The sequence below is a fragment of the Salvelinus fontinalis genome, chromosome 1 (genome assembly GCF_029448725.1).
Source record: "Salvelinus fontinalis isolate EN_2023a chromosome 1, ASM2944872v1, whole genome shotgun sequence".
NCBI classification, from domain to species: Eukaryota; Metazoa; Chordata; class Actinopteri; order Salmoniformes; family Salmonidae; genus Salvelinus; species Salvelinus fontinalis.
Window position 1 is genome coordinate 67,522,023 of NC_074665.1, and position 17,230 is coordinate 67,539,252.

A 17,230-nucleotide genomic window follows, 5' to 3' on the forward strand; every position below is an offset into this window, starting at 1 on the left:
TTTAGGGCCTTCCTCTGACACAGCCTGGTATAGAGGTCCTGGATGGCAGGGAGCTCAGCCCCAGTGATGTACTGGGCCATACGTACTACCATCTGTAGCGTCTTACGGTCGGATGCCAAGCAGTTGCCATACGAAACGGTGATACAGCCAGTTAAAAACTTCTTAGGGATTGGTGTCCCTTCCACGGGACGATTGAGCTAACGTAGGCTAATGCGATTAGCATGAGGTTGTGAGTAAAAATAACATTTCCCAGGACATAGACATATCTGATATTGGCAGAAAGCTTAAATTCTTGTTAATCAATCTGCACTGTCCAATTTACAGTAGCTATTACAGTGAAATAATACCATGATATTGTTTGAGGAGAGGGCATAATTTTGAACATAGAGTTATTAATAAACAATTTAGGCACATTTGGGCAGCCTTGATACAACATTTTGAACAGAAATGCAATGATTCATTGGATCAGTCTAAAACGTAGCACACACACTGCTGCCATCTAGTGGCCAAAATCTATATTGCACCTGGGCTGGAATAATACATTTGTGCCTTTCTCTTGCATTTCAATAGAAAATAACGTTTTTTCCCCATTGTATTATCTTTTACCAGATCTATTGTGTTATATTCTCCTACATTCCTTTCACAGTTCCACAAACTTCAAAGTGTTTCCTTTGAAATGGTACCAAGAATATGCATATCCTTGATTCAGGGCCTGAGCTACAGGCAGTTAGATTTAGGTATGTCATTTTAGGTGAAAATTTAAAAAAAGGGGCGGATCCTTAAGAGATATTAAGATGCTGTCAATGTTGCAGCTGTATAACATTTTGAGGACCCATGCCAAATCTTTTCTGCCTCCTGAGGGGGAAGAGGCGTTGTCGTGCCCTCTTCATGACTGTGTTGGTGTGTTTGGACCATGATAGATCCTTAGTGTTGTGGACATCGAGGAACTTGAAGCTCTTGACCCGCTCCACTACAGCCCCATCGATGTGAATGGGGGCGTGCTCGGCCCTCAGTTTCCTGTAGTCCACGATCAGCTGCTTTTTTTTGCTGACATTGAGGGAGAGGTTGTTGTCCTGGTTCTGAGCAAAAAAAATGACATGAATAGACATGGGACTTTTATTTTGAATTTTCTGTGTTGCCACTATTACTGCTCCTCTCGTTTGTATCATCACAGGAATTAGCAACACGGAGGCTAGCTAGCTGTCTACAACTGTTTAAACAGCTGATATGGTGAGTTCAACATGAAAGAAGAAGTAGCACGTAACTATTTAACTTATACATAAATAGAGATGTACTAAAGCCAAGGTATTGTCATCCTCTGGCCCTTTAGTTATTTTTTCTTCTATTTCTTGGCTAACGGCTAGCTAGCATAGTATAACCTTATCAGCACAGGTCGGAGGCCCTGGCTGGAACCCCACTGTTCTTCCTAGCTTGGTAGATAGTTTTGATTCGTTGCAATTGGCTAGAGTAGCGGTTATCTCGTTTCCCACTGTGATTATTATCCCCGCAAGCTGAAAATTTTGTTACACATAAAGCATTAGCTAGATGGCTAATGTTAACTAGGTTTACTGGCTCATCGTCTTGTCTGGACGTCACGAGAAATGTTGACTGCTAAACGTTAGCTGTCAAGCGTGCGATTTGCCTTTAGCCCATGGCACTTTAACGGAATTAGTCTTCACTGTAGCATGTTTCATGACATTATGTAATTTAGCTAACTAGCCAAAACACCCATCTGTTAGCTAACTAGGTAATTATCAAAGTCCCATAAATTAACGTAGCCCCATGGGAAATATATCTGACTGAGTACCTACTGGGGTAGTTGTTGCAGAAACTATAAAAAAAATAGTTCCGCCATTTCATGGTTGCAAAAACATTCTAATAGTTCGCCTAATTTCAGTTTGTGACAAAACAAGCCAAGTATAATGTAGAGAGTCATTGTACCATATAAAACGCTGTGAAATAAAAACATTAAAAAAATGTAAAATGTAAATTATATTTTCCATATCCAAAAATATTGTATTTTCAGCTGTTTGAAGCTGGTGTACCAACCTTGAAAGTAAAATACGCAAAAACAAAACTTAAAGGGACGCATAGAAATAGCACACACAGAACAGATGTACAGCTTCTTAAACTTGCTTTCAATGCGAATGATAGATCTATTACAGACGTTTGCTATGTGAATTTGGTTGGGTCGCCCCAAAAGTTACATAGTGCAGTTAACACATAACTTGTGGTATGGTTTTACAAGCATAAGGACCTTATCTTGCGGTACCTGAGCACCAATTCTGGGACCAAAAGGCTCCTTAACAGCTTCTACCCCCCCAAGCTATAAGACTGCTGACCAGTAAATCAAATGGCTACCCAGACTCTCTTGCACAGGCTCAATGTACACACTGGACTCTAACCGCACACTCACACATACTACACTGACACTCCAACACACACACTCCAAAACACAAAATGCACACATATGCATGCATATTTACGCCACATACGTATACATTTATATTCCTTCACACTCTTCACATACGCTGATGCTACTCTCAAATAAAATATTGGTCACATACACGTGTTTAGAAGATGTTATTGCGCGTGTAGTGAAATGCTTGTGTTTCTAGCTTCAACAGTGCAGTAATATCTAACAATTTCTCAACAATACACACACTACACTAATCTAAAGTAAAGAATAGAATTAATAATATATAAATATTTGGATGAGAAATGTCAGAGCGGCATAGACTAAGATACAGTAGAATAGAATACAGTTGAAGTCGGAAGTCTACATACACTTCGGTTGGAGTCATTAAAACTCATTTTTCAACCACTCCACAAATTTCTTGTTAACAAACTATAGTTTTGGCAAGTCGGTTAGGACATCTACTTTGTGCATGACACAAGTAATTTTTCTAACAATTGTTTACAGACAGATTATTTCACTTATAATTCACTGTATCACATTTCCAGTGGGTCAGAAGTTTACATACACTAAGTTGACTGTACCTTTAAAGGTCTTTAAACAGCTTGGAAAATTCCAGAAAATGATGTCATGGCATTAGAAGCTTCTGATAGGCTAATTGACATCATTTGAGTCAATTGGAGGTGTACCTGTGAATGTATTTCAAGGCTTACCTTCAAACTCAGTGCCTCTTTGCTTGACATCATTGGAAAATCAAAAGAAGTCAGCCAAGACCTCAGAAAGAAAATTGTAGACCTCCACAAGTCTGGTTCATCCTTGGGAGCAATTTCCAAACGCCTGAAGGTACCACCACGTTCATTTGTACAAACAATAGTACGCAAGTATAAACACCATGGGACCACGCAGCCGTCATACTGCTCAGGAAAGAGACGCGTTCTGTCTCCCAGAGATGAACGTACTTTGGTGCGAAAAGTGCAAATCAAACCCAGAACAACAGCAAAGGACTTTGTGAAGATGCTGGAGGAAACAAGTACAAAAGTATCTATATCCACAGTAAAACGAGTCCTATGTCGACAACCTGAAAGGCCGCTCAGCAAGGAAGAAGCCACTGCTCCAAAACCGCCATAAAAGAAGCCAGACTACGGTTTGCAACTGCACATGGGGACAAATATACTTTTTGGAGAAATGTCCTCTGGTCTGATGAAAGAAAAATAGAACTGTTTAGCCATAATGACCATTGTTATGTTTGGAGGAAAAAGGGGGAGGATTGCAAGCCGAAGAACACCATCCCAACCAAGAAGCACAGGGGTGGCTGCATCATGTTGTGGGGGTGCTTGCTGCAGGAGGGACTGGTGCACTTCACAAAATAGATGGCATCATGAAGGAGAAAATTATATGGATATATTGAAGCAACATCTCAAGACATCAGTCAGGAAGTTAAAGCTTGGTCGCAAATGAGTCTTCCAAATGGACAATGACCCCAAGCATACTTCCAAAGTTGTGGCAAAATGGCTTAAGGACAACAAAATCAAGGTATTGGAGTGGCCATCACAAAGCCCTGACCTCAATCCTATAGCAAATATTTGGGCGGAACTGACAAAGCGTGTGCGAGCAAGGAGGCCTACATTCCTGACTCAGTTACACCAGCTCTGTCAGGAGGAATTGGCCAAAATTCACCCAACTTATTGTGGGAAGCTTGTGGAAGGCTACCCAAAACGTTTTACCCAAGTTAAAAAGTTTAAAGGGAATGCTACCAAATACTAATTGAGTGTATGTAAACTTCTGACCCACCATGGAAATGTGATGAAATAATTCATTCTCTCTACTATTATTCTGACCTTTCACATTCTTAAAATAAAGTGGTGATCCTAACTGACCTAAGACAGGGAATTTTTACTAGGATTAAATGTCAGGAAAAGTGAACAACTGAGTTGAAATGTATTTGGCTAAGGTGTATGTAAACTTCCGACTTCAACTCAACATATGAGATGAGTAATGCAAAATATGTAAACATTATTGAAGTGGCCAGTGATTGCAAGTCTATGTATATAGGGCAGCAGCTTCTAATATGCTAGTGATGGCTATTTGGCCTTGAGATGGAAGCTGTTTTTCAGTCTCGGTCCCAGCTTTGATGCACCTGTACTGAACTCGCCTTCTGGATGATAGCGGAGTGAACAGGCAGTGGCTCAGGTGGTTGTTGTCCTTGGTGGTCTTTTTGGCCTTCCTGTGACATCGGGTGGTGTAGGTGTCCTGGAGGGCAGGTAGTTTGCCCCCGGTGATGCGTTTGGCAGACCGCACCATCCACTGGAGAGCCCTGTGGTTGCGGGCGTTGCAGTTGCCATACCAGGTGGTGATACACAATTGAGAGCAACCTGTTTGGCTGTATCTGTAAAAGTTTGAGGGTTTTAGGTGCCAAGCTGTTTATTATCTATGTATAGCCACTTTACCCCTACCTTCATGTGCATATTACCTTGACTAACCGGTATCCTTGCACATGGACTCTCCAGGACTGTGTTAAAACGGTTTTGTACAGTTAGTGTGTATTTTGCATTTGTGAAATTATTTTCATGTCGTATGAAAGTAGAGGGATTTATATTTCTAGAACCGTACTGATTCTCATTTAGTTGGAGTATTTGGCTGTTTTGGCTTCCAGAGTCAATTCAACCTTTAATTAAGCAGAACATGTAAGTCCTTGGACTAAGGAGTAACGTTAAGCTCCTTTAGTCCATTATTGAGAGAGTTATTTCTGATTGTATATGCCTTTTGAGTTGATTGTAAATTCTTCGTGTTTTTCAGAGTTTCCTGGGTGGTTTATTTGGTCCTGTGTGTGAAATTGATGTCCTACTCAGTGATGCAGAGACTAGGAAGACAGCAGAACTCAAGACCGAGGATGGGAAAGTGGAGAAGAACTATTTGTTTTATGACGGAGAATCGGTCTCTGGGAAGGTGAGCATTGCACACAGACACACATTAGGGTTTCCGTTAGGACATTTTCAAACATTTGCCAAAATACGGAAATCTAGGAAATATATAGTCGGCTACGAATAATATGGATGAGAACTCTCTTGGTAGATAGTGTGGTCAACAGCTTATCATAAGGTACTCTACCTCAGGTAAGCAATACCTCAAGACTTCTTTAATATTATACATCGCGCACCAGCTATTATTGACATAGACACACACCCCCACCCCTCATCTTACCAGACATAGCTTCTCTGTCCTGCCGATGCATGGAAAATACCGCCAGATCTATATTAACCGTGTTTTCGTTCAGCCAGAACTCGGTGAAACATAAGATATTACAGTTTTTAATGTCCCTTTGGTAGGATAACCTTGATCGTAGGTCATCCATTTTGTTTTCCAATGATTGCACGTTGGCCAATAGAACGAATGGCAGTGGGGGTTTACTCACTCACCTACGAATTCTCAGAAGGCAGCCTGACCTCCGTCCCCTTTTTCTCCATCTTTTCTTAACGCAAATGACGGGGATTTGGGCCTGTTCCCGAGAAAGTAGTAAATCCTTTGCGTTGGATTCGTTAAAGAAAAAATCTTTGTCCAGTTCGAGGTGAGTAATTGCTGTTCTGATATTCAGAAGTTATTTTCGGTCATAAGAGACGGTAGCAGCAACATTATGTACAAAATAAGTTACAAACAACACGAAAAAACTAACAAAATAGCAAAGTTGGTTAGGAGCACATAAAGCGGCAGCCATCCCCTCCGGCGCCAGTTCGTAGCCGTCTATTTACCACCACAAACCGATGCTGGCACTAAGACTGCACTCAACAAGCTGTATAAGGCCATAAGCAAACAAGAAAAAATGCTTATCAAGAAGCGGCGCTCCTAGTGGCCAGGGACTTTAATGCCGGCAAACTTAAATCGATTTACCTAATTTCTACCAGCATGTCACGTGCAACCAGAGGGAAAAAATACTCTAGACCATCTTTTCTCCACACACAGAGATGCATACAAAGCTCTCCCTCACCCTCCATTTGTCAAATCTGACCATAATTATATCCTCCTGATGCCTGCTTACAAGCAAAAACTAAATCCAGGAAGTACCAGTGACACGATCAAAACGGAAGTGGTCAGATGACGCGGATGCTAAACTACAGGACTGTTTTGGTAGCACAGACTGGAATATGTTCCGGGATTCCTCCAATGGCATTGAGTATAATACCACCTCAGTCATCGGCTTCAACAGTAAGTGCATCGACGACGTCGTCCCCACAGTGACCGTACGCACATATCCCAACCAGAAGCCATGGATTACAAGCAACATGCGCATCGAGCTAAAGGCTAGAGGTGCCGCTTTCAAGGAGCAGAACACTAATCCGAACGCTTATACGAAATCCCGCTATGCCCTCAGACGAACCATTAAATAGGCAAAGCATCAATACAGGACTAAGATTGAATCCTTCTACACTGGCTCTGAGGCTCGTCGGATGTGGCAGGGCTTGAAAACTGTTACAGACTACAAAGGGAAACCCAGCCGCGAGCTGCCCAGTGCCTCACTTCGAGGCAAGCAACACTGAAGCATGCATGAAAGCACCAGCTGTTCTGGATGACTGTGATCACGCTCTCGGTTGCCGATGTGAGCAAGACCTTTTAAACAGGTTAACATTCACAAAGTCGTGGGGCCAGACGGATTACCAGGACGTGTACTCAAAGCATGCGCGGACCAACTGGCAAGTGTCTTCACTGACATTTTCAACCTCTCCCTGAGTCTGTAATACCTACATGTTTCAAGCAGACCACCATAGTCCCTGTGCCCAAGGAAGCGACAGTAACCTTACTAAATTATTCCCGCCTCATAGCACTCACGTCGGTAGCCATGAAGTGCTTTGAATGGCTGGCCATGGCTCACATCAACAGCATCATCCCGGATACCCTAGACCAGGTATTCCCAAACTGGGGTACGTTCGCGCAATGCCGTCGGGGGTACGCCAAATAAAAAAATAAAAATCTTCATGTTTTCAAGCAGTCCATTTATGTTTTCCAACAGGGCTATACATTTGGGTGAGTTTTTCTCTCTCGCCTGAGTAGCCTCGTTTCACTGCCAAAAATGCAATTAAACCATCTAGTGTTCAGCGAAGTAACGACACAATGGCAAATAAAGGTATCCTAGTCAAATAATTAACATCCAATCACATTAACCGTTACTCTATCCCGGGAATTCCACTAATGGTCCGTATGTAGCCAAACGTAGCTGCTTCGCATTCCGTTTGCTCGAAAATGTATAAATGGTTAAGAAAAGTAAGGCCCGCGTCCATAGACACACATACTAGCTGCACCTACATACACCTGCACCTGTCGACGACACAAGTTGTTCTGCTTCCACGAGCACATCCAATGCTAGCATCAGTAATTCTACATTTTGTTGTTAGCCCAGCTAGCATGGATACTGACAGTTGTGAATCTGATGCAGTCTAAGAGCTACTGCCCCCTTACCCGGGAAAGCACTGAAAAACAGACAGGGATGTTGGACCATTGAAGAGGCGCAAATATGATGAGAACTACATTGATTTGGGGTTCACTTATATAGGGAGTAGTGCCTTTCTTTAGCCACATTGTGTTATATGTGCAAAAGTACTATCTCACAACTCGATGAAACCTTCACTCTTGCACGGACATTTAGAAACAAAACATGCCACTTTGAAAAAATGATTCGCAGGAGTTTATTGAGCAAGAAAAATACTTTTGAGTAGTAAGACATGTATAAAAGAAACAGATACCATTTAATAAGAAGGGGCTAGAAGCGTCTTACATGGTGAGCTACCGAGTGGCTAGGACAGGCAAGCCCCATACTATTGTGGAGAACTTAATTCTTCCTGCTGCTGCGGATATGACTGGGATAATGCTTGGGGAAAAGGCCAAAAAAACTATACAGACAATGCCTACATCAAACAACACTGTTTCACGACGCATCTGTGACATGGCAGGAGATGTTTGAAACAATTACTGCTTCGCATACAAGCCAGTGAATTCTATACGTTACAGCTCGATGAGTCAACAGACGTGGTGGGCTTGGCACAGCTCCTGCTATATGTCCATTACGTTAATGGGGGGTCAATTAAGGAAGACATCCTCTTCTGCAAGCCACTGTAAACCAGGACAACAGGAGAGGATATTTTTTAAGTACTGGACAGCTTTGTGACATCAAATGGACTTTGGTGGTCAAGATGTGTTGGTATCTCTGTTGATGGCGCAAAAGCCATGACAAGGAGACAGTGGAGTGGTAATGCGCGTGCAAGCAGTTGCTGCTGAGGCCATTTGGGTACACTGCAGCATCCACCGAGAGGCTCTAGCTGCCAAAGGAATGCCTGACAGCTTCAAAGACGTTTTGGACACTACAGTGAAAATGCTTCACTTTGTTAAAGCAAGGCCTTTGAACTCTCGCATATTTTCTGCACTATGCAATGATATGGGCAGCAACCATGTAGCGCTTTTACAACATACAGAAGTGCGCTGGTTATCAAGGGGCAAAGTATTAACACGTTTGTTTTTATTGAGAGACAAGCTTAAAGTTTTCTTTACTGACCATTATTTTCACTTGTCTGACCGCTTGCATGATGACGAGTTTCTCACACGACTGGCCTATCTGGGTGATGTTTTTTCTCACCTGAATGATCTGAATCTAGGATTACAGGGACTATGCGCAACTATATTCAATGTGCGGGACAAAATTGAGGCTATGATTAAGAAGTTGTAGCTCTTTTCTGTCTGCGTTAACAAGGACAACACACAGGTCTTTCCATCATTGTATGATTTTTTTGTGTGCAAACGAACTCGAGCTTAGGGACAATGTCAAATGTGATATAGCGAAGCACCTGAGTGAGTTGGGTGCGCAATTACGCAGGTACTTTCCTGAAACGGATGACACAAACAACTGGATTCGTTATCCCTTTCATGCCCTGCCTGATGTTCGCAAATGATTCGTTATTTTTCAACAACTCTTTTTACTGACTTGAGTCATGATACGTTTTTCTGAGTGACTCGTTTAATCTGCTGGCCGCAATGAGTCCTACACCAGGATTAATAAACTCAGCAAAAAAATTAACTTCCTCTCACTGTCAACTGCAATTATTTTCAGCAAACTTAACATGTGTAAATATTTGTATGAACATAACAAGATTCATCAACTGAGACATAAACTGAACAAGTTCCACAGATATGTGGCCAACAGAAATTGAATAATGTGTCCCTGAACAAAGGGGGGGGGTTCAAAATCAAAAGTAACAGTCAGAATCTGGTGTGGCCACCTGCATTAAGTACTGCAGTGCATCTCATCCTCATGGACTGCACCAGATTTGCCAGTTCTTGCTCTGAGATGTTACCCCACTCTTCCACCAAGGCACCTGCAAGTTCCCGGATATTTCTGGGGGAATGGCCCTAGCCCTCACCCTCCGATCCAACAGGTCCCAGACAAGCTCAATTGGATTGAGATCCGGGCTCTTCGCTAGCCATGGCAGAACACTGACATTCCTGTCTTGCAGGAAATCACGCACAGAACGAGCAGTATGGCTGGTGGCATTGTCATGCTGGAGGGTCATGTCAGGATGAGCCTGCAGGAGAGTACCACATGAGGGAGGAGGATGTCTTCCCTGTAACGCACAGCTTTGAAATTGCCTGCAATGACAACAAGCTCAGTCCGATGATGCTGTGACACACCGCCCCAGACCATGACGAACCCTCCACCTCCAAATCGATCTCACTCCAGAGTTCAAGCTTCGGTGTAACGCTCATTCCTTCGACGATAAACTCGAATCCAACCATCACCTCTGAGACAAAACCGCAACTCGTCAGTGAAGAGCACTTTTTGCCAGTCCTGTCTGGTCCAACGACGGTGGGTTAGTGCCCATAGGCGATGTTGCTGGTGATGTCTGGTGAGGACCTGCCTTACAACAGGTCTACAAGTCCTCAGTCAAGCCTCTCTCAGCCTATTTGCGGACAGTCTGAGCACTGATGGAGAGATTGTGAGTTCCTGGTGTAACTCGGATGTTGTTGTTGCCATCCTGTACCTGTCCTGCAGGTGTTGTGTTTGGATGTATCGATCCTGTGCAGGTGTTGTTAGACAGTCCTCGCGGTGGCAGACCACAATCAGCTGTCCGCGCTGTCTTAGGCGTCTCACAGTACGCACATTGCAATTTATTGCCCTGGCCACATCTGCAGTCCTCATGCCTACTTGCAGCATGCCTAAAGCACGTTCACGTAGATGAGCAGGGACCCTGGGCATCTTTCTTTTGGTGTTTTTCAGAGTCAGTAGAAAGGCCTCCTAAGTTTTCATAACTGTGACCTTAATTGCCTACTGTCTGTAAGCTGTTAGTGTCTTAACGACCGTTCCACAGGTGCATGTTCATTAATTGTTTATGGTTCATTGAACAAGCATGGGAAACTAAAGTTATTTGGATTTTTACGAATTATCTTTGAAAGACAGGGTCCTGAAAAAGGGATGTTTCTTTTTTTGCTGTGTGTACATGCTTTTACATGTTTAGAATTGATAATTTATTGCATGGTGCAAGAATGAATTCAATGAATTGATTTTTGAATACTATGATGGACACAGCTTTATAGAACCAAAACATACACAGCCTCTGCTCAACAAACTCGAACTCCAGAACAAATCGTTTTTGGGACTGCAGTTTGCTAACGATATTGTGCTTATCACCCTCACAGCAGTCAAGCAATGCATTCCGCCAAGAGTCGTTCACAATCTTGCCTGGTTGCGGCCACAACTAGACCTCGTTTCAAATGTGTCAAGAAATAGTCTTATTTGTGTGCCTAGCAATCAACAAATGTATGCTGAATAAATATGTAAATGCAACATGTAAAGTGTTGGTCCCATGTTTCATGAGCTGAAATAAAAATCACAGAGATTTTCCATACGCACAAAAACTTATTTCTCTCAAATTTGGTGCACAATCTTGTTTACATCCCTGTTAGTGAGCATTTCTCTTTTGCCAAGTTAATCCATCCACCTGACAGGTGTGGCATATCAAGAAGCTGATTAAACGACATGATCATTACACAGGTGCACCTTGTGCCGGGTAAAATAAAAGGCCACTGTTGCAAGAGAATTTGTTAATTTCTCTACCATATGCCACCTCCAACGTCGTTTTAGAGAATTTGCCAGTATCTCCAATTGGCCTCAAAACCGCAGAACACGTGTAACCACGCCAGCCCAGGACCTCCGCATTTGTCTTCATCACCTGCGGGATCGTCTGAGACCAGCCACCCAGACAGCTGATGAAAATGAGGAATATTTCTGTCTGTAATAAAGCCCTTTTGTGGGTAAAAAGTAATTCTGATTGGCTGGGCCTGGCTCCCAAGTTGGTGGGCCTGTGCCCATCCATGGCTGCGCTCCTGCCAGTCATGTGAAATCCATAGATCATTCGGGCCTAATACATTTATTTAAATTGACTGATTTACTTTTATGAACTGTAAATCAGTAAAATTGTTATGTTGCATGTTGCGTTTTATATTTTTGTTCAGTATACATTGTTTAAAGCACGCTTTTACAAGCCTCAGTCACAAATTATATCTCCAATAAACCCCCTATGTTGAACGACATGTGAAGGAGAGGCTTGAAGAAGCATGACTCAAGTTTTCAGTTCATTGTTAGCCGGTGTGGGATCCTGCATGCTCTGACTCAAATGAACGTAAATGAGTCGAAAGATTTGTTCTTTTGACTGAACGAGTCGAAAAGATCAGAGACAGTAAAAAGAGCCAAACTTCCCATCACTTATGCCAATACCGACAACTTGTTTGTTTTCTTTTAAGGTGAATCTCAATGTGAGGCAGACAGGCAAGAGACTAGAACACCAAGGGATTCGAATTGAGTTTGTTGGGCAGATTGGTGAGTTTATGTTAATTTATATTTTGATATTATAACCTTGCAGCAGTGCACCACCTCAAACACCAGCCATGCATTGTTTATTGGTTCACAAACCAAGTGCAGTGTCGGTCTCATTTAGGCTAAACGACTTAGCAAACCATGTGCTTGTCATGTGAAAACTACAGTGGACTACACTCCACCCTGGCCTGGTGGCAAAGTGTTTCTGTGAAGACTCCTTGACCATTACTGAGGGTTCAATGTTGTCAAACCAACTGACGAAGTTTTAGGGAAGCCTTCAAATAACACACTATTTTCTCTGAACGTCTGATCATAGGCCAAAAGTTTAAATCTGAATACAGGACAATCTAGGTTATTAGATTCAGGTCTACTTCCTTATTTATACATTTGTTCAAATGAATGCGTCCCTCAGTACAACGGATTTGCCTATTGGAAATATTAGGTTCCTGTGTGTGATGAACCTAACATAAGTGTTTAAACTTGTGCTCTATGTCGTTCAGAGCTTTTCAGTGATAAAAGCAACACGCATGAATTTGTGAACCTGGTAAAGGAGCTTGCCCTGCCAGGGGAGTTGACTCAGAATCGAAGCTACGACTTTGAGTTCATGCAGGTGGAGAAGCCATATGAGTCTTACGTTGGCGCCAACGTCCGACTGAGGTTAGCTCACAATTTTCTCTCATACATACCCAGGTATTCTCTGCATTGTCCCTGAAACCAACCATTCTATTCTACACATCTTGAGATGATCAGTGAAACTGCATTAATGGCTTCTTGTCATTGCTACAGCCGCCTTGTTATGAATATATGCACTGTATCATTTGAAGTTAATTTGCATTGTAAGCCAGCCATAACTCCTATTGTTATTTCTTACAGATATTTCCTCAAAGTGACAATAGTGAGGAGACTGTCTGATCTGGTGAAAGAGTATGACCTCATTGTCCATCAGCTGGCCACTTACCCTGATGTGAACAATTCCATCAAGATGGAAGTTGGCATTGAAGACTGTCTACATATAGAGTTTGAATACAACAAGTCCAAGTAAGGTGTATACGATGATGAGACATTAATGCATTCAAACACCTTTTAAAAAGCATAGCATAGTAGCACATTCGTGTGTCAAAATCTCTAATCAGATTCAGAATTATAAAAATGTAACTTAATTTTGACCTGACCCTAATCTGTCTTCTCAGATACCACTTGAAAGATGTCATTGTGGGTAAAATCTACTTCCTTCTTGTGAGAATCAAAATCCAGCACATGGAACTTCAGTTGATCAAGAAGGAGATGACTGGAATAGGTGAGATGAGGCTTACTTGGGGGGAGAGTTCACTTAAACGGCATAAGGTGTTGCTTCTTTTTCTATACTTTTTTATTTTAAATGATTGAATTCCATATTTTTCAAATTTTGTGAACCTAAAACTGTCCCTGTAATCTTGGCTTTTGTTTTAAGAACAGTGTGAAGTAGATGTATTCAGTCATGTGAAATTCCTTTCCCAGGTCCTAGCACAACTACTGAGACGGAGACTGTTGCCAAGTATGAGATTATGGACGGAGCCCCTGTGAAAGGTAGGCACAATATGGTGTTGGTGTGAATGTCCCAATATTATGATTTTATCTATTTTATTTTATGTTATTCGGCCCCACCAAAGCAACATTATGTTTTCAGGACTTAGATTTCCATGTACACTACATCTCTTCTGCCATTTACCATTTCACTTGTTTCAAAATCCTCTTTATGCCTGTTCTTTCCCTCTTAGGAGAGTCTATTCCCATCCGTCTGTTTTTGGCTGGCTACGACCTCACAGCCACCATGAGGGACGTCAACAAGAAGTTCTCTGTGCGGTACTTCCTCAACCTGGTGCTGGTGGATGAGGAGGACAGGAGATACTTCAAACAACAGGTACAGAACCTGAAAGCCAACCTCCATTTACCTACCTGTCTGTCGTACACGGATTGTACAGAACATTAAGAACACCTTTTGAATATTGAGTTACACCCCTCCCTTTTCCCCTTAGAGCAGCCTCAATTCATCAGGGCATGGATTCTACAAGATGTCAAAAGCGTTCCACAGTTGTCAAGTTGGCTGGATGTCTTTTGGGTGGTGGACCATTTTTGATACACATGGAAACTGTTGAGTGTGAAAAACCCAGCAGCGTTGCAGTTCTTGACACAAACTGGTGTGCCTGGCACCTAGTACCAGACCCCGCACTTAAATCTTTTGTCTTTCTCATTCACCCTCTGAATGGCACACATACACAATCCATGTCTCAATTGTCTCTAGGTTAAAGAAGGATTTTTAACCCTGTCTCCTCCCCTTCATCTAGGCTGATTGAAGTGGATTTAACAAGTAACATCAATAAGGGATCATAGCGTTCACCTGGTCAGTTTGTCATGGAAAGAGCAGGTGTTCTTAATGTTTTGCACACTCAGTGTGTCTGTGGCAGAAACATTACAGTAGTTAATTATTACAGTAGATTGAATTAGGCCCATTATTATTATTAAAAGCAATCATCTTCTCTCAATATGAACATTTTATAATAACTTGAGGATCAATCTGACTCTTGTTGACTGACTCTATTACCAGGAGATTGTTCTGTGGAGGAAAGCTCCTGAGAAAATAAGGAAACGGAACTTCCACCAACGCTATGAGTCTCCTGAGCCACGGCCGACCCTTACTGCTGAGCAACCCGAAATGTGAAGACCACTGGAAACAGAAAATGCTGAGAATGATTCTGATTATGCTTAAAGCAAACAAGGAGAGGGGGGCGCATCTCGACACATGCAAGGTGAAAATAAAGCGTCAGACAGCCATTTAATACAACTACCTTCTGCAAGGTTACAGTCTCTTACTGCTACACCTGAATGGGCTGGGTCTACTCTGCTGGCCGCAGCAAGCACTCTTGTTAGCTTACTGTATGGACTCGTTTGTTTGACACACAATAGAAAGCACTGGAATGGGAGCTACCATTTCTTTTATATTGCAAAATATGCATTTGGTTAGGCTCAACACTGGGGACATGACGTACAATCATACACTACTAGATATTTCAAAGGACGTTCCAGTGCATGTAGGCAGGTGAAATTGAATATGATGGGTTAATGTTGAGTTCAGCGATGGCTGTAAGGTCAAGCTGTAAGACAATAGGCATGCTTTGAGCTCAAAGGGTGCCATATTCATAATTCACTGAAATACAGTGAGCTTCAAAAGTATTGGGACAGTGACATTATTGTTGTTGTTTTGGCTCTGTATTCCAGCACTTTGGAATTGAAATGATACAGTGACTGTGAAGTTAGTGCAGGCTGTCAGTTTTAATTTGAGGGTATTTTCATCCATAGCAGGGGAACCGTTTAGAAATTACAACACTTTTTGTACTTATGTGTATTAAAGTAGTTAAGTTTAGTATTTTGTCCCTTATTCTTAGCAGATTATTTTGTTCCCAATAGAAATTAATGGTAAATAATGTGTTGTATTATTTTGGAGTCACTTTTATTGTAAATAAGAACATAGTGTTTCTAAACACTTCTACATTAATGTAGATGCTACCATGATTACGGATAGTCCTTGAATGAATCGTGAATAATGATGAATGAGACAGAGACACATCTTACCCCCCACAAAAAAATGCAAAGAGGTTAGCATGTCTTGGGGGTATGATTTGTGCGTCTAACTCTCATTCATAATTTTTTTAATTTTTCGATTCATTCAGGACTATCCGTAAACATGGTAGCATCCACATTCATGTAGTGTTCAGAAACATTCTATTCTTATTTACAATAAGAGTGACAACAAAATGGCACAATACATGATTTGCCATTCATTTCTATTGGGTACAAAATCTGAAACGCAATGTAATCATTGCGTGCTAGGAATATGGGACCAAATACTAAACTTTTGACTACTTTAATACATAAGTGAATTTGGCCCAATACTTTGTGCCCCCATTTTATGGCCCCATGTACAAAAAGTGCTGTACTTTCTAAACGGTTCACCCGATATGACTAAAAATACCCTCAAATTAAAACACTAACCTCATAGTCATTGTATAATTTCAGATCCAAAGTGATGGAGTACAGAGCCAAAACAACAGTGTGTCACTGTCCCAATACTTTTGGAGCTCACTGTATGTAAAATATTTCTATCTCCTAAGTTATTTAGTGTAGAACCTGTAGTTTTGTTCTTTAAAAAAAATCACTTCACTTTTTCTCGTATTTTGTGCTTTTCTTTTTCGAAATACAAATATACTGTATATTAATAAATGCTTTTGCTAGTGGCATTGGATTGAGGCACTACAAAATGCTGTTTAAATAAAATGATTTTGATCAACGGTTAGGTCCTACATGTATATCTGTATGTCATGTTCGATGATGGTTGAATGGGTACTTACATTTATTTTGGTTTTGTTTATATTTAGAGAAGTGCCACTTTACATAATTTCCATAAGGATACATATTTAAGCTCAGATGGGGCTGTGCTACAATTACGTAACAATGTTGTTATGTCTTCATTTCTGAATACTATACAGGCAATATTTATTTATTTTTTAGTTAAGTGCCTGTAAGGTCATGAAGAAACTTATGCCAAATACTGGCCTGACTCTCACCATTGCATGTTCACCACATTTTATACTGTGTTCAATATGTATCTGACTTGTGTGGACGTTGAACGTTTGTATATGTCTAGCCTCAGTCTATATCATCAATTAAAAGAAATGCAAATTTACACTTATGTATTGGAGTGACGTCTTTAATACTTTCTCTGATTACTTATTTCAAAGACGATATCATGCCGTTTACCATTGAAAGAAATGGTCACAGTTCCAGTCTAGTTAAGGGGTGGCTCTCCCATAGACACCAATGCAATAGCAGCTGGGTCTGGTCTACTTACATTGACTGTATATCACGTGTCAAACTTCATTCCATGGAGGGCTGAGTGTCTGCAGGTTTTCACTCGGACCTTGTAATTG

General features: G+C 41.5%; 1 protein-coding gene across 2 annotated transcripts; it reads left to right on the forward strand.

Annotated features, from left to right (window-relative positions):
• The first annotated feature begins 891 nt into the window (after positions 1 to 891).
• Positions 892 to 16,992, forward strand: vps26a (VPS26, retromer complex component A). 2 transcript variants are annotated; one of them, XM_055930670.1, is made up of 9 exons: positions 892 to 1,230; positions 5,213 to 5,362; positions 12,194 to 12,269; positions 12,767 to 12,923; positions 13,140 to 13,304; positions 13,457 to 13,563; positions 13,764 to 13,832; positions 14,024 to 14,166; positions 14,282 to 14,829. In XM_055930670.1, exons 1-9 carry the CDS (start codon positions 1,228 to 1,230, stop codon positions 14,399 to 14,401), a joined length of 990 nt encoding a protein of 329 aa, XP_055786645.1. In that variant the 5' UTR covers positions 892 to 1,227; the 3' UTR covers positions 14,402 to 14,829. The 2 variants fall into 2 exon arrangements, with proteins under 2 accessions (XP_055786645.1, XP_055786651.1); XM_055930676.1 differs by lacking the exon at positions 14,282 to 14,829 and adding an exon at positions 14,851 to 16,992 and having other exon boundaries at positions 905 to 1,230.
• Positions 16,993 to 17,230: the final 238 nt, after the last annotated feature.